Raw genomic sequence first — 26,757 nt, 5'->3', positions numbered from 1 at the left:
AAAAAGGCTCAAGTCACTAGTCATACAGGTATTGTCCTATCCTATACGGGGGACAGAGAGCACATCTGTGAGGACCTTATATGAAGTCATAGGCAGTAAGGAACTACAACACCACCACGCTAGAGGAAGGCTTTGATTTCTACCTGAATAAGGGGACTCCCAACTTGCCTCCAAGCCGGCCGGACCCTGCCTGCCCTGTGATCTGGTGCCCTCGATTGTGGCTGCCTGAAGTCTTCAGTAAACAAGGTAAAGAGACTGCAAACCTGTGTCCTGGTTCTTTACTGCGCCATTCAATATCTTCCATCTAAACACCAGGAGCCCTGGAGATATACTTCACCTGTGGGAAGGTATACCATCTTGCTGCCATAACCTCACCCCAGAGGACACCTTAAAGCACCGTCTGTCCCCCACTGACCAAATATCACAGGTGGCGTCACGAACATAAACTTTATTGATTAAATCCCTTTAAAGACTTTCCACTTTTACATGGTCGCCACCGTGACATCCCCCTGTGAACTCAGGACCCGGTAACGAGTACCCCACAGCCCTGGCGGGCGACTCACATTTATTTAGCTACCGGACTGTACGTGCAGTTAGAAACAGTAGAGGGGCCTTGGCTTTTCCATTTAAAGGGTATATTCCACTACCTTTTTATATTTGACCAAACAGGATAGGTAATCTGTATCCGAGTGGGGATCTGACACCGGCACCCCCACTGATCAGCTGTCCCCAGATATCTAAGCTATGCTGTTCAGCCACGCAAATGCAATCAACTGTGTAGTGGCCACTGCACCATACTGAATAGAATAGCATCTCTGTTACCTTGCAGCGGCCACTACGAAACCGTTGCGGATCTAAAAAAGCACAGCTCCGTCAACTTAACGCGGTCGCAGCTAGCACTGAGATCAGATGACCAGTTGAGATGCTGGGCATCACAGTCATCAATCTGACTTAAGTAGTTATTCTAAAATTAGTGGAGCAGCCCTTTAATTGTCAAGAAGTTGTACTAACGTGTGTCAGATGTCGTTTTAATGAACTGGGGATGGACCATACATGGAATTGACTACACATTTTAAGTGTTGAGGATCATGGTAAACTTCATACTTGCTCAAGAGAACTTTCTCACACAGCAAGCGGTGCCGTAAGTAAGTTCTCACTGCGGGAGCTTGGCGCTAGACCCTGACAGGAACGATTACACTACTGTCAGTTTTTGTCGGCTGGCGAGAGTGGTCACTAATGTGACCGCTCTCCAAATCATTCGAGTCATCATGGGACAGCATGGATTAGGTGCACTTCGGAGAGGTGAGGAATATGGTTGTTTGTTTTATTACTTTTTTTTTTTTTTACAGGGGACAAGGGCTTCAATGGAATGGGAGTAAGGTGAGTAGAACTGTTTGGTATATTTAAATAAACTTGTAAAACATTGTATGGATTTTTATATCAAATAAAGGACTTTATTCTTGGTATTTTTTTTATTTATAATCTGTTGGGTTAGTAATGGATAGGCATTGTATAGACGGTTGTCCATTACTAACCTGTGTTTGACGTCCCCGATCAATACAAAGGTGACATCAACCCCACAAATATTAACCCCATTTGCAACCACCACAGGGCAAGTGGGAAGAGCCGGACAAAGTGCTAGAATTGGCACATCTAATAAATGCGCCTTTTCTGGGGCGTTTGTGGGCTATTTTTAGGCTGGGGGGGGCGATATCCATGGCCCCTTATGAGCCTGAGAATACCAGCCCCCAGCTGCTTGCTTTAGCTTGGCTGGTTGTCAAAAATGGATTGAACCCACACATGTGTTTTTCTAAATGTATTTATTTTTTTTATTTATAGCTCCAGCACTGGCTGAATACTCCCATCAGTGGCGCCTGATCTTGCTGTTATTAGTGGCAGTGGGCGTAGACTGACGGGAGTACTACTCCCATCAGCCGATGCCTCTGTGTCAGGAGGTAAACTTTTTACTGCCAGTCACAGCTGCTGGCTCTCTGACTGGTGAAAATAACCTTGCTGCCGATCAGTGATGCTTGTGTAACTGTTCCAGTTCGGCACCCCAGCAAGAAACACTGATTTCCTGGAGAAGTCCACATGGGAGCCGTGCCTGAAGAGGTTTGGGTTTGCCCATCGCTACTCAGAATTTGAATCAGAATTTTCTGCTGCAAGTCCTCAACATGTGCACCTTCCCTTAATAATGTTCTGTATTTCTGCTTCTACTTTGTCTTATCTTGCAATTTTAAAATTGAGAAATCCTGTAGATCAAGAAATCTGTGTCTCAGAAGAGCAGTCATGTCTTCCTCACTGTGTTTTCCAGTAAGATAACTGCGGCAGAAACCTCCCTGCGAGACTAAAACTTAGAATAAACCCTGTGTTCTCTGCATGATCTCTGTGTGTTTTTGTGGCCATAGTATGGCTTCTATAGGTGTAGCTATGGGACTAAACACTTTTTGGCAGGTAGTTGCCAACTACCTGCCTTTTCTGCCCTGTGATCTTCTCTCCCGACTCTGCCGTCATGGACCACTCCTGCCACAGATTCTCTTGCTTTCTGTGATGTAATGTCGACAGAGCAGTCCCTTCTATTCCCCTTTTTTTAACAGGACCACTGCACTGCTGTCATGTTGGTTGATGGCACATTCCCTGCTGTGTTGGGTGGAGCTGGATGTCAATCGGTGACGTAGGCAGTGACTACCCCATGGACAGAGCGAAGTGGAAGTGAAGGGACTGCTCTGCCGATGTGGCGTCACAGGAAGCAGGAGCCGATTCTGACTATTTTCAGTCAGGAAAGGTTGTTGTAGGGCAGCACCCTAGTGTTTATAAGTGGTACATTGACCTTGAAATCTGCTCATCTTATTCCAGGACTTGTATGAAGCTGGTGAGAAGAAATGGGGAACAGATGAAGTCAAGTTTTTGACTATTCTCTGCTCAAGGAACAGGAAACATTTACTTAAAGGTAAAATACATGCAGCTCTTGTAGCATGACTTTGTTCTGCATTTCCCTTATCCTGGAACAATCAGTTGTGGGTTGTTTTTTTTTTTTTTTTTCAAGTAAATTTTTATTAATTCCACATACATAACATTCTCAACCAATGGTGTTTAACCCCCTGCCCCGTACCATGAACACCTCCCCCCCTTCCTAACATTTCTTCTTCAGAATACCAGATCATGGATATATGACCATACAAATCAGGCCTGTCAAGACCAGCCAAGTCGAAAGGCACACAGCTGATTGGCCTTTTGTAAAGGCAATGTGTAGTGATTCCATAGCAACTGATACACATCTAACAAGATCCTATCGAGGCTGATCACTGGTTACCTCCAAGCCAGGGTCCCCATACTTTATCAAATAATTTACTGCTATCCCTTTTTCCAATGATCTGAGGGACTCCACTTGATTAATAATCTGTCGGAGGAGTTGCAGAAATCCAGTTTTAAGCCATGTATAGTAATTGAGCTATGGCAAGTTTCCCAGTCTCAACGGTACAGTTTGTCATATCCCAGTATGCAGGTGAGAGGATTATTAGTCACCGCGCACCCATAGGCTGATTCTATATGGCCCAAACCGCTCCCCAGTATAAGTGCAGACACGGGCATGACCAGAACATGTGCAATACTCCTGCTTCCTTCATTTCTAAGATCTATTTTAGACATAATTTCAGGTGATCTGTACACAACATTCAGTTGGGTTTAATAGGTCATTCTTAGGAATACAAATAAACCCAACGAACCACAAAATGACACTGCCAATTTTTTTTTTCTTAACCCCTTCCCGACCCATGACGCCACGTAGGCGTCATGAAAGTCGGTGCCATTCCGACCCATGACGCCTATGCGGCGTCATGGAAAGATCGCGTCCCTGCAGATCGGGTGAAAGGGTTAACTCCCATTTCACCCGATCTGCAGGGACAGGGGGAGTGGTAGTTTAGCCCAGGGGGGGTGGCTTCACCCCCTCGTGGCTACGATCGCTCTGATTGGCTGTTGAAAGTGAAACTGCCAATCAGAGCGATTTGTAATATTTCACCCATTATAACGGGTGAAATATTACAATCCAGCCATGGCCGATGCTGAAATATCATCGGCCATGGCTGGAAATACTAGTGTGCCGCCCCCCCCCACCCCCCCGATCTGGCCGGTACACTGCTCCGGCTCCCCTCCGCCCTGTGCTCCGCTCCCCCCCGTGCTCGTGTCCGCTCCCCCCGTGCTCCAATCACCCCCCCCGTGCTCCAATCACCCCCCCTGCACTCCGATCCACCCCCCCCCCGTGCTCCGTTCCAGCCCCCCCGTGCTCCGTTCCACGCTCCCCGCGCTCCGTTCCACCCCTCCCGCGCTCCGATTCCCCCCCCCCCCCGTGCTCCGATCCCCCCCCCCCCCCCCCGTGGTCCCCCCCCCCACCCTATCATACTTACCGATCCAGCCGTGGTCCGTCCGTCTTCTCCCGGGCGCCGCCATCTTCCAAAATGGCGGGCGCATGTGCAGTGCGCCCGCCGAATCTGCCGGCCGGCAGATTCGTTCCAAAGTGCATTTTGATCACTGAGATAGATTATATCTCAGTGATCAAAATAAAAAAAATAATAAATGACCCCCCCCCCCCTTTGTCACCCCCATAGGTAGGGACAATAAAAAAATAAAATTTTTTTTTTTTCCACTAATGTTAGAATAGGGTTAGGGCTAGGGTTAGGGCTAGGGTTAGGGTTAGGAATGTGCACACGTATTCTGGTCCTCTGCGGATTTTTCCGCTGCGGATTTGATAAATCCGCAGTGCTAAACCGCTGCGGATTTATGGCGGATTTACCGCGTTTTTTCTGCGCATTTCACTGCGGTTTTACAATTGCGATTTTCTATTGGAGCAGTTGTAAAACCGCTGCGGAATCCGCACAAAGAAGTGACATGCTGCGGAATGTAAACCGCTGCGTTTCCGTGCAGTTTTTCCGCAGCATGTGTACAGCGATTTTTGTTTCCCATAGGTTTACATTGAACTGTACACTCATGGGAAACTGCTGCGGATCCGCAGCGTTTTCCGCAGCGTGTGCACATGCCTTTAGAATTAGGCTATGTGTATTTTCCGCAGCATGTCAATTCTTTGTGCGGATTCCGCAGCGTTTTACACCTGTTCCTCAATAGGAATCCGCAGGTGAAATCCGCACAAAAAACACTGGAAATCCGCGGAAAATCCGCAGGTAAAACACAGTGCCTTTTACCCGCAGATTTTTCAAAAATGGTGCGGAAATATCTCACACGAATCCGCAACGTGGGCACATAGCCTTAGGGTTAGGGTTGGAATTAGGGTTGTGGTTAGGGTTAGGGGTGTGTTGGGGTTAGGGTTGTGGTTAGGGGTGTGTTGGGGTTAGGGTTGTGGTTAGGGGTGTGTTGCGGTTAGGGTTATGGCTACAGTTGGGATTAGGGTTAGGGGTGTGTTGGGGTTAGTGTTGGAGTTAGAATTGAGGGGTTTCCACTGTTTAGGCACATCAGGGGTCTCCAAACGCAACATGGCGCCACCATTGATTCCAGCCAATCTCGTATTCAAAAAGTCAAATGGTGCTCCCTCACTTCCGAGCCCTGACGTGTGCCCAAACAGTGGTTTACCCCCACATATGGGGTATCAGCGTACTCAGGAGAAACTGGACAACAACTTTTGGGGTCCAATTTCTCCTGTAACCCTTGGGAAAATAAAAAATTCTGGGCTAAATAATTATTTTTGAGGAAAGAAAACGTATTTATTATTTTCACGGCTCTGCATTATAAACTTCTATGAAGCACTTGGGGGTTCAAAGTGCTCACCACACATCTAGATAAGTTCCTTTGGGGGTCTAGTTTCCAAAATGGGGTCACTTGTGGGGGGTTTCTACTGTTAAGCCACATCAGGGGCTCTGCAAACGCAACGTGACGCCCACAGAGCATTCCATCAAAGTCTGCATTTCAAAACGTCACTACTTCACTTCCGAGCCCCGGCATGTGCCCAAACAGTGATTTACCCCCACATATGGGGTATCGGCGTACTCAGGAGAAACTGGACAACAACTTTTGGGGTCAAATTTCTCCTGTTACCCTTGGGAAAATAAAAAATTGCAGGCTAAAAGATCATTTTTGAGAAAATAATTTTTTTTTTATTTTCATGGCTCTGCGTTATAAACTTCTGTGAAGCACTTGGGGGTTCAAAGTCCTCACCACACATCTAGATTAGTTCCTTTGGGGGTCTAGTTTCTAAAATGGTGTCATTTCTGGGGGATCTCCAATGTTTAGGCACACAGGGGCTCTCCAAACGTGACATGGTGTCCGCTAATGATTGGAGCTAATTTTCCATTTAAAAAGCCAAATGGCGTGCCATCCCTTCCGAGCCCTGCCGTGCGCCCAAACAGTGGTTTACCCCCACATATGAGGTATCGGCATACTCGGGAGAAATTGCCCAACAAATTTTATGATCCATTTTATCCTACTGCCCATGTGAAAATGAAAAAATTGAGGCGAAAAGAATTTTTTTTGTGAAAAAAAATTACTTTTTCATTTTTACAGATCAATTTGTGAAGCACCTGAGGGTTTAAAGTGCTCACTAGGCATCTAAATTAGTTCCTTGGGGGGTCTAGTTTCCAAAATGGGGTCACTTGTGGGGGAGCGCCAATGTTTAGGCACACAGGAGCTATCCAAACACGACATGGTGTCCGCTAACGATGGAAATAATTTTTCATTCAAAAAGTCAAATGGCGCTCCTTCCCTTCCGAGCCTTACCATGTGCCCAAACAGTGGTTTACCCCCACATGTGAGGTATCGGTGTACTCAGGAGAAATTGCCCAACACATTTTAGGATCCATTTTATCCTGTTGCCCATGTGAAAATGAAAAAATTGAGGCTAAAAGAATTTTTTTGTGAAAAAAAAGTACTTTTTCATTTTTACGGATCAATTTGTGAAGCACCTGGGGGTTCAAAGTGCTCACTATGCATCTAGATAAGTTCCTTGGGATGTCTAGTTTCCAAAATGGGGTCACTTGTGGGGGAGCTCCAATTTTTAGGCACACGGGGGGCTCTCCAAACGTGACATGGTGTCCGCTAAAGAGTGGAGCCAATTTTTGATTCAAAAAGTCAAATGGCGCTCCTTCCCTTCCAAGCCCTGCCGTGCGCCAAAACAGTGGTTTACCCCCACATATGAGGTATCAGCGTACTCAGGACAAATTGGACAACAACTTTCGTGGTTCAGTTTCTCCTTTTACCATTGGGAAAATAAAAAAATTGTTGCTAAAAGATAATTTTTGTGACTAAAAAGTTAAATGTTCATTTTTTCCTTCCATGTTGCTTCTGCTGCTGTGAAGCACCTGAAGGGTTAATAAACTTCTTGAATGTGGTTTTGAGTACCTTGAGGGGTGCAGTTTTTAGAATGGTGTCACTTTTGGGTATTTTCAGCCATATAGACCCCTCAAACTGACTTCAAATGTGAGGTGGTCCCTAAAAAAAATGGTTTTGTAAATTTCGTTGTAAAAATGACAAATCGCTGGTCGAATTTTAACCCTTATAACTTCCTAACAAAAAAAAATTTTGTTTCCAAAATTGTGCTGATGTAAAGTAAACATGTGGGAAATGTTATTTATTAACTATTTTGTGTCACATATCTCTCTGGTTTAACAGAATAAAAATTCAAAATGTGAAAATTGCGAAATTTTCAAAATTTTCGCCAAATTTCCGTGTTTATCACAAATAAATGCAGAATTTATTGACCTAAATTTACCACTAACATGAAGCCCAATATGTCACGAAAAAACAATCTCAGAACCGCTAGGATCCGTTGAAGCGTTCCTGAGTTATTACCTCATAAAGGGACACTGGTCAGAATTGCAAAAAACGGCAAGGTCTTTAAGGTCAAAATAGGCTGGGTCTTGAAGGGGTTAACTTAGCCATGCGAGAGCTTGCTTTTTGCTGGACAAGTTGTAATTTTGATACAAACCATTCATTTTGCCATACAATGTCCAGAAAAATGGGGAGAAAAAGTTATAACAAAGTGCAATTCCACCATTGTTTCTTTAACCTTTTCCCGACCGCCAACGGTAAATAAACGTCTGGGCTCTGTGCCCCGACGTTTACAAGCAGTGGGTGGTCTCTCAGCGCTCTGGACCCCCAGGGTCCTGCAAGCACAGCAATTCCTGTGCTGAGTGGTAGCTCTGACAGGTGACATTATCGGGACCTGATTAGAACAGGTCCCAATGATGTTAACCCTTTGCTATCTTTTAGATGCTGCTATCACAGCCTTTAGGAGATGGCAGAGGGGGACCTCTGCTTTAAGGTACCTTCACACTGACCAACTTAACAACGATATCGCTAGCAATCCGTGACGTTGCAGCTTCCTGGCTAGCGATATCGTGTTTGACACGCAGCAGCGATCTGGATCCTGCTGTGACATCGTTGGTCGGAGCAGAAAGGCCAGAACTTTATTTCGTCGCTGGATCACCCGCAGACATCGCTGAATCGGCGTGTGTGATGCCGATTTCAGCGATGTCTTCACTGGTAACGAGGGTAAACATCGGGTTACTAAGCGCAGGGCCGCGCTTAGTAACCCCGATGTTTACCCTGGTTACCATTGTAAATGTAAAAAAACAAACACTACATACTTACATTCCGGTGTCTGTCCCCTCGCCATCAGCTTCCTGCACTGACTGTGAGCGCCGGCCGGCCGTAAAGCAGAGCACAGCGGTGACGTCACCGCTCCGCTTTCCGGCCGGCCGGCGCTCAGTCAGTGCAGGAAGCAGAGCGCCGGGGGACAGACACCGGAATGTAAGTATGTACTGTTTGGTTTTTTTTACATTTACAATGGTAACCAGGGTAAACATCGGGCTACTAAGCGCGGCCCTGCGCTTAGTAACCCGATTTTTACCCTGGTTACCAAGGGACTTCGGCATCGTTGGTGAGCTGTCTGTGTGACAGCTCTCCAGCGACCACACAGCGACGAAACAGCGACGCTGCAGCGATCGGCATCGTTGTCTATATCGCTGCAGCGTCGCTTAATGTGACGGTACCTTAACTCACCTCTGACGCCCTCCGTGATGAGACCTGATCCCATGGGGGATCCTGCATTGTCCCGGCAGCCGGAGGTCGCGTGATGACTTCCAGGTCTGCCTGCTACAGTGGCTTGTTAGACGCGGCCTGCAGCTGAGTCTGGCTGTGTAAGGGTAAGTTCGCACAGGGCGATTTTGCTGTTTTTTTTTTTTTCTGCAGCAAAACCTGATCTTCTTGGCAGGAAAGAAGCTGCACCAAAAATGCAGGTTTAGGTGCATTTTTTTGGTGTGCTTTTTGGTGTGTTTTTTTTTCTTAGTCCATGCTAATGTCCTTGAATTTTCAGCAGCAAAAACACAGCAAATAATGATACCTGCGTTTTTGCTGTGTTTAACACCCATTCAAGTCAATGGGTGAAAAACCCTGAAAAAACGCTGAAAGAAGTGACATGCTCTATGTCTAAAAAACGCAGCAAAGCACAAAATACTGATCACACAAAAAACCAATGTGTGTGCATGAGATTTCTGAAATCTCAAAGGGTTTGCTGGCACTGTAAAAAGCAGCAAAACACATACCGGTATTTGGAATTGCCGCGTCTGGAACGAGCCAACCTATAAAACGGTCACATTTGTTAACTCCTTCAGTGCACACTGTAAAAATGGAGCAAAAACCTTTTGCTTTTTCATCATGCCACCAAACAAAATGTAGAATAAAAAGCGATCAAAAAGTCAAATCAACATAAAAAATGGTAGCGATGAAAATGTAATCTTGTCCTGCAAAAAACAAGCTGCCATACAGCTACAACAGCGGAAAAATAAGTTGGAGCTTTCAGAATAAAGCTATGTGAAAACAATTATTTTTTTCTATAAAATAGTTTTTATGGTGTAAAAACGGCAAAACCTAAAACAATATAAATGTAGTATCACTGTAATCGTACTGATACAAAGAATAAAGCTGCTTTATTAATTTTACTACACACGGAATGTCATTTAAAAAAAAAAAAAAAAAAAAATCCTGGTGTTTGATCATTCTGTCTCCCAAAAATCAGAATAGAAAGGGCCCAAAAATGGTATCAATAAAAAAAAAAAAAAAAAATCAACTCGACCCGCAAAAAAACAAGCTGTCACATGACTGTCGGCCGAAATATTGAAAAATTTTAGCTCTCAAAATAGTGATGCAAAAACTTGTTTTTGCAATAAAAAGCGTCTTAGTGTGTGACAGCAGCCAAACATAAAAACCTGATATAAATCTGGTATCGCTGTAATCGCATGGACCCAAAGAATAAAGTCGCCTAATCACTTATATCGCACGAGGAACGGCATAAAAAATAAAACCAATTCTTCATATTCTGTTTTGTTTGTTTTTTTTCATTCTGCCTCCCAAAGATTGCAGTAAGGCTCGGCGCACATTTATCCCGCGCACTGCGCTGAGCGCTTACGCCGGAGTTTGTGTAAATCTCTAAAACTCGTGATTCAGACGGAACCCCTGGCCAAAGATTCCCCAGAACAAGGCAGATGGAGGCACTGTGGAAGCCATAAGACCTGTGATCCGATGGTGTCTGTCTTTTTAGTCGTACACAAAACTGGCTGGCTGCCCTTTAATGTACATCTGAAAAGGACACCGCTGAACAGAGGCCAGACAGAGCCCAGAGTAACTCTGCTGCCTCATTAGTGATTGGATCGGGGATTTCATCTGTCACATCACTCAGAATTTGGGGTTTCCATCTAAATATGTGCTCAGTGTAGGCGCCAGATAAATGTGATCCCAAACTTTATGTAAAATGTTCCCAATAAAAGTCCTCTCGGGTCTGTCAACGGAAATATAGGGGACTTCCACGTTACTGCTAGTACAAAGGCTCTGGAAAAGCGTTAGGGATACTCACCCCCTAAAAGAAATTCTGCACTCCCAAATTCATATGCCCACCTCCCTTCTGAGCACCACAGTGTACCTAAACCACATGTTTCATCCACCTGTTTGTGGTGCCAATATTCAAAAAGGGCTCTAAAAGTGAACCTGGAAATTATAGGCCAGTAAGTCTAACCTCTATTGTTGGTAAAATATTTGAAGGGTTTCTGAGGGATGTTATTCTGGATTATCTCAATGAGAATAACTGTTTAACTCCATATCAGCATGGGTTTATGAGAAATCGCTCCTGTCAAACCAATCTAATCAGTTTTTATGAAGAGGTAAGCTATAGGCTGGACAACGGTGAGTCATTGGACGTGGTATATCTCGATTTTTCCAAAGCGTTTGATGCAGTGCCACACAAGAGGTTGGTACACAAAATGAGAATGCTTGGTCTGGGGGAAAATGTGTGTAAATGGGTTAGTAACTGGCTTAGTGATAGAAAGCAGAGGGTGGTTATAAATGGTATAGTCTCTAACTGGGTCGCTGTGACCAGTGGGGTACCGCAGGGGTCAGTATTGGGACCTGTTCTCTTCAACATATTCATTAATGATCTGGTAGAAGGTTTACACAGTAAAATATCGATATTTGCAGATGATACAAAACTATGTAAAGCAGTTAATACAAGAGAAGATAGTATTCTGCTACAGATGCATCTGGATAAGTTGGAAACTTGGGCTGAAAGGTGGCAGATGAGGTTTAACAATGATAAATGTAAGGTTATACACATGGGAAGAAGGAATCAATATCACCATTACACACTGAATGGGAAACCACTGGGTAAATCTGACAGGGAGAAGGACTTGGGGATCCTAGTTAATGATAAACTTACCTGGAGCAGCCAGTGCCAGGCAGCAGCTGCCAAGGCAAACAGGATCATGGGGTGCATTAAAAGAGGTCTGGATACACATGATGAGAGCATTATACTGCCTCTGTACAAATCCCTAGTTAGACCGCACATGGAGTACTGTGTCCAGTTTTGGGCACCGGTGCTCAGGAAGGATATAATGGAACTAGAGAGAGTACAAAGGAGGGCAACAAAATTAATAAAGGGGATGGGAGAACTACAATACCCAGATAGATTAGCGAAATTAGGATTATTTAGTCTAGAAAAAAGACGACTGAGGGGCGATCTAATAACCATGTATAAGTATATAAGGGGACAATACAAATATCTCGCTGAGGATCTGTTTATACCAAGGAAGGTGACGGGCACAAGGGGGCATTCTTTGCGTCTGGAGGAGAGAAGGTTTTTCCACCAACATAGAAGAGGATTCTTTACTGTTAGGGCAGTGAGAATCTGGAATTGCTTGCCTGAGGAGGTGGTGATGGCGAACTCAGTCGAGGGGTTCAAGAGAGGCCTGGATGTCTTCCTGGAGCAGAACAATATTGTATCATACAATTAGGTTCTGTAGAAGGACGTAGATCTGGGGATTTATTATGATGGAATATAGGCTGAACTGGATGGACAAATGTCTTTTTTCGGCCTTACTAACTATGTTACTATGTTTGGCATTTCTGTAGTGATGGAAGCCCCCCTAATTTATGGGTGCATGTATCCAGAAGCGCGGGCTGGGCATAACGTACTGGTCACTACAGCAAAATATAGCAATGAACTTTTTCATATGAAATCAAACTTAAAGGGGTTGTCATGAATCAATAGTCCAACAATCAAAAGGTGATGTGTGGAAAAAGCGAGGTAGATGTTTTAATAAAATTTAACTTTTAATAAGTACAAAATTAAAATAATGAAGAATCGCTTAGCCATAGTGATGGAAATATACAAGTGATGATTTCTATGACTTTTTCTGTGTTTTGTATGTTCTGTTTTGTCCTCGGTGGACCAAAGGGCTTCATTATTTTATTTTGCACTTATTAAAAGTTTAAATTTTTATTAACACATCTACCTTGCTTTTTAACACTTAAAAGGGTTGTCCCATAAACAAAGTACATTTTAATTAATTGATCTTGCCTAACATTACATTAATATTTTATTATAAGAGCAGTAAAAAGCATCTGGCCCAATTTAAATATGTAGTAACGAAGGATAAAAAAAAAAACCTCGAATAATAAAGTATGGTGCAAATAAAAGTGCATACCCACACAGTGAATTCCTCCATATTCACGGTATGATGACCCCATTCCCCCAATTCAATCCCCTCACCACAGAATGATTCTCCAACTACAATCCCCACACAGCTCTCCATGTAGTATAAGGGGCTGCACATAAAAAATAAAAATTTAATTTCAACTGTATGAGACCTGTGCTTAAGCGGAAATACAGCATTCTCCTAGTGCTAGAAACTGGCCTGATGGCAATATTCTACCCCAATGTCTATACAGAGGATTTAGAGCTTTGATGAATTCTCAGCTCAATCGTTGTACTAGGTCAAAGATAAAACTCAACTATTAAATGGATTTTCTAGCTTGTGCGCACAGCTTTAACTTAACTCTTTCCTCTGTGCCGTCTCTAGTGTTTGATGAATACAAGAAGATTTCAAAGAAGGAAATTGAGGCCAGTATCAAGTCTGAGATGTCTGGTGACTTTGAAGATGCTCTCCTGGCTATTGGTACGGTACTGATTCTATCTATCTATCTATCTATCGATCTATCTAATCATGTTACATTGCAATCGGATGATGTCTGTTAAAAATTGGATTGTACTCTCATGAAAAATGTGACATTCGCCCGACTTTTCCGGAACAAAATCGGACAGATATAAGACTCTAGTGGGACTCTGCCTAACTGGGCTGCTTGGTGCAGCTTTGATAAACTACCTGTATTCCATGTTGGAGATCCAGCAGAGCTCAAGATGCCGAGCTCTGTATAACTATAGCCACGTTAACAGCTTAATGAAAAATGTACACGGGAAGCTGCCAATCAGTGGTGGGGGCGGGTTTACACAGACTAGCCTGACTGGCCTGCACATGACACCTAGTCCTTCACTGATAATTTCCTGCTGAAAAAAAAACACTAATTGTGTTGAAACTACATCAAGCTGCTGAGTAATTGACACCCTTTTTTAATCAGATTTTCTGCTCTTACATGATCTTTAGATTTAAATAGCAAAAAACCTGTTGATAAATTCTCTTTACTAGCTTATTTTTAAGAGTTATGATCTTCCTTATAATACAGCATGGCCTGGTGGTCAAAGTGTACAGGAGCTGAGTGACTGTAGGGAGAGTGTCTGAGCATGTATGACCACCATCAGTCAAGTGTATGCATAGTAACCCTTTGTTCACTGCAGAGTAGCCAATAGAATTGACTTTCTACCCCATTTCCCATTTGTATTAGCTGCTCTGCAGTGAAATAAAAGATTACTATGGAGGCACTTGGCTAGAGGTAGACTGAGCACGTGTGACCAGTATCCTTCAGCTCCTTAGATGGGCCTGCACATTGCTGCACACTCTGACCACCAGGTGATGCCATATTAAGGAGGAGGTCATAACTCTTTACTGGATTTCTTATTTTTTTTATGACCTACTAATTATAATTTATACAGAGAATATGATGATGAGCTATCTGCTCAAAGACTAAATCAGCAAGTATTATTATTTTTTTTTTTTTACTGATTTTTCTGTGTATAAACTATTATTAGTGATGAGCGAATATACTCATCACTCGAGATTTCTCGAGCACGCTCTGGGGTCCTCCGAGTATATTTTAGTGCTCGGAGATTTAGTTTTTCTTGCAGCAGCTGAATGATTTACATCTGTTAGCCAGCATAAGTACATGTGGGGGTTGCCTGGTTGCTAGGGAACCCCCACATGTACGTATGCTGGCTAACAGATGTAAATCATTCAGCTGCGGCAAGAAAAACAATCTCCGAGCACTAAAAAATACTCGGAGGACCCCGGAGCGTGCTCGAGAAATTTCGAGTGACGAGTATATTTGTTCATCACTAACTATTATCTATTTTTGTAGTTCGCTTTGGTCATTGCGCCATACTGTGACATCACTGCATATTACTCCCATACTGGGCACTATAATTCTGATACAAAACCATTTCTTAATGGCTTCAGGTGATCATTACTTCTGTACTGTGATGTTATTGTGTGCATTGTTCTAGATTGTGAGCCCCATCAGGGACAGTGATGATAATGTGTGCAAACTGTAAAGCGCTGCGGAATATGTTAGCGCTATATAAAAATAAAGATTATTATTATTATTGTTCCACTCTGCCTCCATAAAATTACTTTATCTATTAATACACCAGGAAATGTGGATGATTAATCCCACAGAAGAGATTTTTGTATGGTGGCTATGTAGCTACTGGGGGGCGGCAGAGAGTGTGGTTGCCCTGGGCCACGCTCTTAGGGGGACATCAAGAGCTATGCCACCCTTAACTGTATTGCCGAGCAAAGCATGCTGATAGAGTTAAAGGCGTTTTACCATACACAGTACGTTATAAATAACAGATCTTGTAATAATTTCCAGAATTGGATGTGTTTAAAAAAAAAAAAAAAAAATTCCTGTGCTGATAATCTTATAAATGTGCCCCTGCTGTGTACTGTGTAATGGCCGTGTTTGACTGTACAGGAACATGGTCTGATCATACAACAGCTCCTGGGGAGGGGAGGAAGAAGAGGAGTGTACAGACAGGACAATAGTGGATCACAGCTGATTCTTTCTGTGAGGCAAAACCTTTCCCTGCCTGTTAGGCCTTTTTCACAAATCTGTGTCTCCGATATGTGAGGAGACAGTTTTCATGTCCATGTGTTTCCACGGACCATGTCCGTGTGCCCCACACGTAGACATGTCTGTTTTCAACCGTCAATATGGACGGCAAAATGTCCCGCACGCGTTGACACGGAGAACACACATTGTTGTCCTCCGAGTGACTCGCATAAGCATCGGGGAAGAAGCACTACAGTAAGCACTGTTCCCTGGCGGTGGGTGCTGAAGACACACATCATTCTCCCCTACTCTGACAGAGATTGGCGCGAGCAGAGGAGAATGAAAACTCCGAACGATAACAGCAGGTGGGGGCTTTTGGGACAATTACTCCCATCATCCGACACTTGTTGCCGCTAATAACAGTGAGAGCAGGAGCGGATGATCGGGGTATTCTTCACCCACCGCCTGCGATCTAAAGAAATGAATGAAAAACCCAGCGTGGCTTCCCCCCACCTATTTTCTTGAACCAACCAGGCAAAAAACTCACTGCTGGGAGCTGCAACCCTCAGTTGTCCGCTTCAGCAAGGTTGGTTATCAAGAATAGAGGGGTCCCCACGCTGTTTTTTTTTTTTTTTTTAATTAGTACAATAATAATAAAAAGGTGTGGGGTCCCCCCCATTTTTGACAACCAGCCTTGATAAAGCTCACAGCTGGGGGCTGGTATTCTCAAGTTGGTAAGGGACCAGTGATATAGACCCCCTCTGCCTAAAAACAGCAGCCTGCAGCTGCCCAGAAAGGGCGAATCTATTAGATGCGCCTTTTCTGGCGCTTTGCCCGGCTCATCCCACTTGCCCTGTAGCGGTGGCAAATGGGGTTCACGTCACCTCTAATGTCAGGCAACATCAAGCCCACGGCTTGGTAATGGAGAGGTGCCTATAAGACACCTCTCCATTACTAATCCTATTGTTATATGTTAAATAAAGACACAGCCAGAATAAAATCCTTTATTTGAAAAAATTACAGAGACTCCTTTATTAATCTCAATTAAACCATACTGCAACACCTAATTCCACGACGCCCTCGATCTCCTATAAAATAAAAAAAAAAAACAACAATATATCATACCTATCTGTCGTTTTGTCCCACGCTGTAATCCATGTCTGGGGCCTAAATAGTTTTCAACCTGGACTGTGCCATGATGCCACTGTTCTGGCTGAGAACCACTGGTGAATGAGATGCTGAGAGCGCAGTATTATTCACCAGCGGTGACCTCATCGAGGTCGGGCTGAACTGCGGTGACCTCAGGACCGTGGGAAATTGCCAATGATGATGTCACCAGCTCTCAGCAGCTCATTAAACAGTGGTTTTCAGCCAGGACAGTCGCATCTTGGCAGTCATCGCGCTGGGATTCTGACTTTCTGTGCGTGCCTCCGCCCTGTGACAAGGCGTTGGTCTGCCTAAGCCTTGCCAGTGGAGTCGTCGGGATCCTGGATTAGGTGAATGTGTTGTGTATGTGGTTTTTTTGTTTGTTTGTTTGTTTTTTCCTCTTTCTTTTTACTTACAATTAAAGCTTGTGGGGGCATCATAAACAAACAAACAAACAAACAAACAAACAAACAATGGGTGATGTTGAAACAGTGGGGGGAATCTCATACATTATAGGGACTACTGTGGGGGGCCTTATCAAGTATGGAGCCCGTAATACAGTTTGGGGGCTAATATGGAGCCCATTATACAGTGTAGGAGCTTACGTGAGGCTCATTACACAGTTTGAGGACTAGTGTGGGAACTAATATGGAGGCCATTATACAGTGTTTTGAGTGAGCAGTGAGACATCATACTTTGTTTATAGAGGAGCTGTACATAGGGCGACTTAGTGGACATTATTAAATATTAAGTGGACACTTAAAGGTATAATAAAGACCTATTTAATATGTGCATACAGGTAATAGTAATGTTAAGCTAGTCCTACCTGTATACCTCATAATAATGGCCTTATTGCTGAGAAATGTTATTCTGTCTTTATGTTAATGATTTCTTCCAGACTCTGGGGCATGCGGTGTATGGAAGAAATCCCTGCCTCCTTTCCTCATTGTAATACTACCCCTCTCCCATCAGCATCATTTACAACCTTGGAACCCTGCACACCCTCCACAATACCTCTTCCTCCCTTCTGAGGTCCCAGCATTCATGGATCTTCTACGTTGGCGACTTCTGCTCCAGTGACCACTCGTGTACGCGCCAATAACTTGCTCTCCCCACTTCCTCCCTGCATGGTCATCGCTATGTACACATGGTTCCTAACAATGAGTGTGCAGGGAGGAAGTGAGAACACCTTATCGGCGCACACACCGGAGGTCATGGTAACTCGCCAGCCTAGGAGATCCCTGAATGCAGCGCTCATAGAAGGGAGGATGAGGTATGGATTTCTGAGGGAGTGCAGGGCGCGGGATTATGGGGCCATAACGGACGTGCATGGGAGTGCCTCCTCTCATCAATTATAATACTTAGCCAGGGATTTCTTCCACGCACCGCATGCCCTGGAGCCCTGAAGTAATCATTAAGCTAAAGACAGAAGATAACATTTCTCAGCAACAAGACCATTAACATGAAACCTATAGGTAGGATTAGTGCAACATTGCTATTACCTGTATACCCATATTAATAGGTCATATACGTCCCAGGGGTGACAGATTCCCTTTAAGAAGCATTAATGTTTTTATAGGGGCACTCAGAGTATTGTGGCCGTCAAAAAGCCAAAATGTGGACACTGTTTTGTAGGGAATTTGTACAAGGCATTCATTTCTAAAGGACAATTTTACCATCTAGAGTGCACAAGGGAAGCATTATTATGTAAGGGGCACAGCGGGGGGCATTATTATGTGGGGCAAAAAGCAAAGTGCTGTCATTGTACCACACAGCAGGTGTGGTAATAGGGACACATGGCGGCAGCAGCTCAGCGTTGGGGTTTCAGGAGGCTGATTTGTTTGAGCAGGCTGGGAATAGATGGTGACGGTGTTGGTAACGTGAAGCCAAATGTGTCTTTGTTGTAGTCTCTGCAGATGAGTTGTGGCTGGAGAAGCTGTCATGTTGGTCTGGGTGAAATTGAGAAATGAACAACTCCATCAGAAAGAGCGTCAGGTGTAAGCCACTATAACCGTACTGTAATCTTACATGTTCAGGGTTGCTGGTTAGGGGCCCATTCTGATGGTTCATCCCCCCCTGAGCTGTATGTCTCTGTTGATAACATGCTATTCACCATTACCCAGGCATAGGAATTGTATTTCTAACGTGCCATTTTTTTTTTTTCTTTTCATTTTGCAGTAAAATGTATCAGAAATAGACCCACTTACTTTGCTGAGAGATTATATAAATCCATGAAGGTGAGTTGTTCTTGGCTAAATGAAAGCTTTTACTGCATCTAACAAATGCATATAACAATAAGTAAAGAGGCTTTGCCCCAGCCAGCTCACCGACAACCACAGGTGCGCGGAACTTCGTCCTGACTTGACGTGCAGCAAATATCAATATGAAGGAAAAGTGGTAGTTCCAGCTCCTTTAAAATTACAAAGTCTTTATTTTCAAATGTAAAACTCCATCAACGCGTTTCGATCTCACAAGATCTTTTTCAAAGCTAGCTAGCTGATCGAAACGCGTTGCTTGTACCTCTGTTCCGCTGCATATATGTCCACTATGTACAAGGATTTCATGTTTACGATGGAATTTTAAATTTGAAAATAAAGACTTTTGGAACTACCACTTTTCCTTCATATTAACAAATCGCTACATGAGCTCAATAATAATTTTTCTAGGGATTAACGTGTGGAATCCTCACCTCTTATATACTGTACAGAGCCATAAATGATTATGAACTATAGCGGCTGCATATTACAGAGGATGCGAGTTCTTCCAGCAAGTCTTTTTCTCAGTATTGGGCTACAGTCAGACTATCAGTATTTTTACCTCTGTATCTGGAAGCCAAGACCAGGCGTGGGAGATAGAAACAAGTCACCACTTCAGTATTTTACCTCAGTATTTGTTCCCCTCCCAATATTGTTGAAGTCTAATAAATACTGAACATGTGACCGTAGCCTCATCAGAAGACTACATTCTGGGAATTTTGCAAATAGTGATGTCACCGTGGACTTGATATAATCTTATTTTACAAGTAATGGACGTTGTGCAGCCAGTGAGTGGAACATTTAGGGTTCTCTCACACTTGTGTATAAAAATCAGTCCCATTCTAATCCAGGAAAGTGAGACTTTTTTTCGGCAGCTATTAATCATTTGCCGTTTCCTATGCTACAGAATTGTAATGTATCTATAGAAATCGCATGCCGTATTGATGGTCCTTATAACATGTATTTTGTTTTTTCGCTCTCCTTGTGCCGATTCAGCATGAGAAAGCAGTGACCGCAGGCTGCAAGTGCATCCGATAACCTGGTCTCGTGCACCTACACAAGTCTATGGGTGCGTGTGACACATCGGACTGCACTCTGATGTCATCCAAGCACAGGCTAACTATCGCAGACACACAGAGTGGAGAAGATTAACTTCTCTGTCTTCTCTGTGCCTCTGATACAACTCTCTCATGTCAGAGAATTCTATCACACTTAGATGTCCCTCGGCTCAAATTCTGTTTGATCCATGTGACATTGGCATAATCGGCCCAATTCTCTCACCTGAGAACAAGCGCTCGTCTGACGAGAATTGGGCCACGTTCACGCATTCAGTATTCGGTCAGTATTTTACATCACTATTTGTGCACCACTTGTGCATTTTTTACCCACTCCTGGTTTTTGGCTTGCGTGTTTCTACCGTATCATACTTGAGTATTCTTGAGTGCCGCCAGCATCCATTCAGTTTAGTAGTCACCCTACACATTTAATGGGTGCCATGCTGTTCAGCGTTTGTTCGGCTTTTTGAAGCGGTCTCCCTTTCCCACATTATGGGAGCAGGTTATGGGGGCTGCTTTTTGCGATGACCTTCTGTGAGTAAGAAAAGGCAACAAGCCACGCTTTCATGAATGTGACTGACACCGTGTAAGACCTAATCGTGACATAATGAATGCTTATTTAGAGTACTTGACTTTTTTTGTGGTTATAAATATTAATGAGAGTCACCTATTAAGATCTAGAATAAATTAGGTGTGTGATGTTTTTGATAAAGGTTAGGATGGGGCTAGAGGAATATGACTGCCGGTAATACATTTTTTTTTTTTTTTTTTTTTTTCTGGTCATCTGTCACTTTGCCGCCTTCTCCCAGGAGGGATGCTGTGGCTGGCACTCTCCTGGTACAGCCTGGGTATCTTTCTCACTTGCTGAAGGATTTGCTCTTTTTAAGCTCCAGTGAAGCTGAACCACAAGTGACAAATGAGCGGAGAAGCGGCAGCTCTGCTTGGCATTCATTACAGCTCCGAGAGAGCAAGCGAGATGCATGGGGGGACGAATAATGGATGAGAAGTTAGTTAGTGGAGATACAGAAGTATGACGGGGGAGTGCAATATTTTGGATGGAAGATTTCTTTTCCTACCTAAATTCGATCACGGAGAAGAAAAATAAAACTGGTTTTAATTGAATATTTGAAGTGGATCTGCAGCCTGATTTATAATATAGTAACTCTGACACCTGCGCTTCCCACATCTGTGATATTATGGCTCCTCTGGATCGAACTTCACACCAGTGTAAAGATGAAAAATGGGAACCATTTATAGCACATCTATGGGATAGGTGATAACTTATTGATCGGTGGAGGCAGAACGGGGCATTTTATATCCCCGTTGGAATAGAGCGGCAGTGCAAATGCTTGACCACAACTCTTCTATATGCAGCTGCCAGAACTAACCGAAGCCCCCAGGGAAAGAATAGAGGGGACATCGTGCATGCACACTGCCGAATAGCATCTCTGTTCCTATATGAGCCCATTGACCAGGGGTGCCCAAACTTTTACATGTCATTTTATGCATGACTCGGTGCTGTGGAAATCAACATAAAAGTAATACTGCAGCATTATTTCTAAGTAAAAATTAGCAAAATGTAATTACCAGTTTTTCCTTTTTAATGGCTTTATTTCTAAAATGTTCTAGAACAAACTTTAGTATTTAGGCAAAATTGAACCCATAAATGTGCTTAGAGTCTGCTATAGTAATCCGGGCTGCCATTACATGTATGTGCTCCCGTCACAGGGTCTGGGCACTGATGACGACACGCTGATCAGAGTAATGGTCTCTCGCTGTGAAATTGACATGTTGGAAATCCGCTCAGAGTTCAAGAAGTTGTATGGAAAGTCCCTGCACTCTTTTATCAAGGTGAGAGTCCTAATCGGTGGCACAAAGGATGCCGTATTTGTCAGAGCATGAAACTCCATGTCCTAGTTGGCTATGTCATACCATTTCTAAATGTATCATTGTCAATCACCGTTCTGAACACGTCTAGTTGAAGTTTCCCACCATTGCATAAACCTCCAAATGGGGCATATGTTCTCTTACCCCCATGTAGTCCGGCTCAGCCCTCCTATATAGGTAAATGCCACTTCCTCGCTGAGCAGAGATTTCACTAGCCTCTATTGCCATTCATCAAGTCTACTAATGGGCAACGACTTGCTTGGTTATATGTAAATCCCTCCTTCTGTAGTCACAGAAACAAGATGGTGACCACTCTGCCATTAACATACAACTGTCTGCTAAATTAGTGGCAGCTTTTGTATGGAAAGGTTTAAAAAAAAAAAAAAAAAAAAAAAAATTGTCATGTCTCAAAATGCTATTAACCTGCAGACCTGAGTTTCCAAAGCTGTGCGGCCACTGCACTGAAAGCCCAGGCACCAGAAGGAAATTTTTATTCCTCCTGACAGCCTCTAGTTTTAAATCATAGAGGCTTCAGTCACCGGTCAGTAAAAAAAAAAATTTTTTTTCATATAGCGCTAACATATTCCGCAGCGCTTTACAGCTTGCACACATTATCATTGCTGTCCCCGATAGGGCTCACAATCTAAATTCCCTATCAGTATGTCTTTGGAATGTGGGAGGAAACCGGAGAACCCGGAGGAAACCCACGCAAACACAGGGGGGAACATACAAACTCCTTGCAGATGTTGTCCTTGGTGGGATTTGAACCCAGGAATACAGCGCTGCAAGGCTGCAGTGCTAACCACTGCGCCACCGTGCTGCACATACATAGTAAGCGGTGGCTGTAACCAAACCGCAGCACTGACTGACAGCCAGCACAGCAGTGTATCAGTACACAGCCGGCTTTCTCCGTGCCAGGGTGTGGTCATAGCCACCGCTCACTACTTACTGACCGGTGACTGAAGCCGCACCTCTGACTGAAAGCAAGAGGCTGTCGGTAAGAATAAGGTTCATCTCCTCCCTGTAGCTAGGCTTGCAATATGGGAGTCGGGCAGCTTTGGAATGCTATGTAACATGCAAATTAACCCCGTATCTGCAGGCTAATAGCATTTTGGGGCCCATTTATAAGAGCTGATTATTTGGGAAATTGTTAATACATTTGTTCTCTGATTGTTGGCTCCTGTAAATGTGCAGTCACCCAACTAATGAGTAAAATGTATATTTATGGAATCGTTCATGCTGGCATTAAAATCATCGTTGTTGACAGCACGTGTGCTGTAATCAGAAGATGTGCTGCCAACTACTATATTCTGTGTGTGCAGATCAATCATATTAACAGTCCTTCTGTGCGCAAATAAAACGGCCATCAAGTGTGCCGAGCAGCTTGAACATAGCCAGTCAGCGGTTATTTACCAACCTTGGTCTGCTCTTCTAAATCCGCCCAAAGGCTGATTGTGCCAAGCATTAAAGGGACTCTGTCACCTGAATTTGGAGGGAACAATTTTCGGCCATAGAGGCGGGGTTTTCAGGTGTTTGATTCACCCTTTCCTTACCCGCTGGCTGCATGCTGGCTACAATATTGGATTGAAGTTCATTCTCTGTCCTCCATAGTACACGCCTTGCGCAGGCGTGTACTATGGAGGACAGAGAATGAACTTCAATCCAATATTGCAGCCAGCGGATTAGGAAAGGGTGAATCAAACACCTGAAAACCCCGCCTCTATGGCCGAAAATTGTTCCCTCCAAATTCAAGTGACAGTCACTTTAAAGAAAAGTGCAGCACAAGAAAAGTTTTAAACAAGGGAAAGTTATTAACCATAGGTATTTGGCTAAAGTATAGGTTGCAAGAATGATGAGAGAAGTGGTTGATTGAATGGAGAGAAAGGAGAACCAACCTGCTTGTTTTTTCATGGTTTGTAGAGCTTGATGTTTTGACCTTTCGCTTTTCTTTCCAGGGAGACTGTTCTGGAGATTACAGGAAGGTTCTCCTGAAACTTTGTGGAGGAGAAGACTAAATGAATCTACAATATTCCCAAAATCACATCTTCGAAGACTTAGAGATCGCATCTCATGTGCTTATCAATCATGTATTGCTCGCAGGAAAAATGGCTACTTTTGTATGATTCCAATATATCCCTAACAGCATACTGTTTAATTAAATATACATTTTTACATTTACTGCCGAGTATTTCCTGATGCTTATTAGGATCCATAACTATTCTGATTTCATTGTATGTAATGACTAGGCGGCACTGTTCTTGTAAAACACTCCCCAATCCCACCCATCATAAAATATTCAGAAAATGGCTTAAAGGGAACCTGTCACCCCGTTTTTTGAGATTGAGCTATAAATACTGTTAAATAGGGCCTGTGCTGTGCGTTACTATGGTGTATGTAGTGTACCCTGATTCCCCATGTATGCCGAGAAATACATTACCAAAGTCGGCGTTTTCGCCTGTCAATCAGGCTGGTCTGGTCAGGTGGGCGTGTTCACAGCGTTCTTTTCTTCCCCAGGTTTCCGTTGGTGGCGTAGTGGTGTGCGCATGTCCAAGGTCCGGATTCCCTGTGCCCACGTGAAGACACAGCGTGCGATCTGCGCTGTCATTCCTTTCATCGGTGCGGGCGGCCATCTTCCTGGGGCCGCGCGTGCGCAGATGTAGTGCTCTGCTGCACGGGGCTTCAGGAAAATGGCCGCGGGATGCCGCGCGTGCGCAGAAGAGATCGCGGCGGCCATTTTCCCAAAGCCGAGCTTGCATCACCTGACCAGACCAGCCTGATTGACAGGCGAAAACGCCGACTTTGGTAATGTATTTCTCGGCATACATGGGGAATCAGGGTACACTACATACACCATAGTAACGCACAGCACAGGCCCTATTTAACAGTATTTATAGCTCAATCTCAAAAAACGGGGTGACAGGTTCCCTTTAAAAAGGCACAGACTTGGCATTTATCATTCTTTTTACTCCAATGCATTCCCATATAAGGCTATGTGCACACGATGCATTTGTGTTTTCGCTGCGTTTTTTTTACTCGCATAAATGGTCCAAAAACGCAATTGAATACTAAAGCAAGGTAATTCAATGACAATCCTGAAGTGCTGTGCACATGATCAGTACATTTCCATCCGTATTTGCATCGTTTTTATTTTCTGTAGCATGTCAATTCTTTTTGCGGTTCTGCAACGTTTTTGACTCTGACTTCAATTGAGTCAGTCAAATCTGCAGCAAAAATGCAGGTGTAAAAAGGTTTGCAGATTTGCTGCCAAAAACGCTGCGAATTGTCAAAGGGAAAGTATGTCAGAAGGAGGAAGAGTGTGGGCAGAGAATGTCTTTCTCTGTGTGTCTTTGTCTACCCATGCGACAAACAGCCCATAGTGATTGTACTTGGGCGTCATCTGATGGGGCTGCTACTCCCATCCGGCTACGTCTTTTGTCACACATAATAAAGACAGTATGAGCCGATGATGGGAGAATAGTCTCCTCAGCTGGTGCCTGTGTTCATTTGTAAAAAAAAAAAAAAAAAAAAAAAAAAAATCTAAACCTTTACATACTCGCATGCAAAATACACACTCGCTGAATGCCTAATCCACGATGCCCGTGTCTCCTGCAAACCATTAAAAATAATAAACCAACATATACTCCCTGTCCGCCGTAGTCCATGTAATACCGAGTGTCCCACGGCGATATCATGCGTAGCACAGTCACATCGGGAGATGTGTCCGCTCTTCCCAGCCGCCGGCGATACACTGGCGGGAGGCAGCGCAGCGATACACTGCGGGAGCGATTACACTGACAGGAGGTATCGCCGGGTAGAGCAGTCTGTCTGTTCTACACGTGAGATTCCTGTGGGACACTCTGTATTAAGTGGACTACGTCAGACATGATGGTATTATATGTTAGTTTATTATTTTTTGATTGTTTGTAGGAGAAGAGGATGTCGGGGATGGCGCTATAATAATAATAATGAGGGTATCTGGCTGAAGAGGTTGAACAAAGATAAATTGTGATGCCATTTCCATTTTTTTTTTATATATCTTTATTTAGCTCTATGCGCTTTTTTTTCATGAGTTTTTGTAAATCCATATTTTCAGCCAAGAAATGCAGAAACCTTGCAGAAGTTTCTGCAAGCAAATCTGCAATGTGCGCACAAAGCCTAAAGTCTTGCAGAGATCTTAAAAAATACCAGTTCTCCTTGAGAAGATCCTGCTGGGGTGTGTTAGGGAGGAAAGGGGGATACCAGCATGGTTTTTCTACAAAAGGTATGCAAGCTGGCTCTCCCGGAGACGGAAGAAAACTGCACCAAAAAGGCAATCTACTACCAATTAACCTCATCATGACTTTGTGTTTTAGCACTTTTTTGTTTTATCCTCCCCTTCTAAGAGCCATAACACTGGTCAACGCAATTTTTCTGGCAAAAGGTTTTAAAACCTATTTTAAGTCAATTTTGGCTGCTGATTACGAATATGAACTCCGTTTTTGGCTGTCACATCAGGATTTCGAGATTTTTTTTATGAAAATTACTCCTAATGTTTTATGATAAAAACACATGATTTTCAGCACTATATTTTGTATATTTTTAATCAAAGAATAACAGATTACAAAGTCTGTCATCAAATATACTTACAGAATTAAACTACAAAGTATAAAAACACATATATGGCACACAGATGAATGACAAATGGCAGTTATTTGAACTTTCTTTTCTTGGCTGATCTGTGATGTACGGCTTCTGGGTTGTCTCTCATCAAGCTCCAGCAATAGTCAGCAATCATATGTGAGTCCCACCGGCCTTGATACCGTTTTTCCATTGTTTTAATGTCCTGATGAAAACGCTCCCCTTGTTCCTCGCTCCCATCCCCAAGGTTCTCTGGAAAAAAAGTCCAAATGGCTGTGTAAATAGTGAATCTTGATACTCATTCT

General features: G+C 43.6%; 1 protein-coding gene across 1 annotated transcript in view; it reads left to right on the top strand.

The window, feature by feature from the left end:
- ANXA4 (annexin A4) overlaps positions 1–24,013 on the top strand; it is a 106,126-nt gene extending 82,113 nt beyond the window's left edge. The window contains exons 9-13 of the mRNA XM_069766554.1: positions 2,857–2,950; positions 13,350–13,445; positions 18,817–18,875; positions 21,677–21,799; positions 23,791–24,013. Of these exons, the coding sequence (XP_069622655.1) occupies positions 2,857–2,950; positions 13,350–13,445; positions 18,817–18,875; positions 21,677–21,799; positions 23,791–23,850 (432 nt within the window). The 3' untranslated portion in view covers positions 23,851–24,013. The remainder of the gene's footprint in view (positions 1–2,856; positions 2,951–13,349; positions 13,446–18,816; positions 18,876–21,676; positions 21,800–23,790) is intronic.
- Positions 24,014–26,757: the final 2,744 nt, after the last annotated feature.

This window comes from Ranitomeya imitator, chromosome 4, assembly GCF_032444005.1.
Source record: "Ranitomeya imitator isolate aRanImi1 chromosome 4, aRanImi1.pri, whole genome shotgun sequence".
In the NCBI taxonomy this organism is placed as follows: domain Eukaryota; kingdom Metazoa; phylum Chordata; class Amphibia; order Anura; family Dendrobatidae; genus Ranitomeya; species Ranitomeya imitator.
Note: the sequence above shows the minus strand (reverse complement) of the source record. Positions and strands in the feature narration are given on the sequence as shown.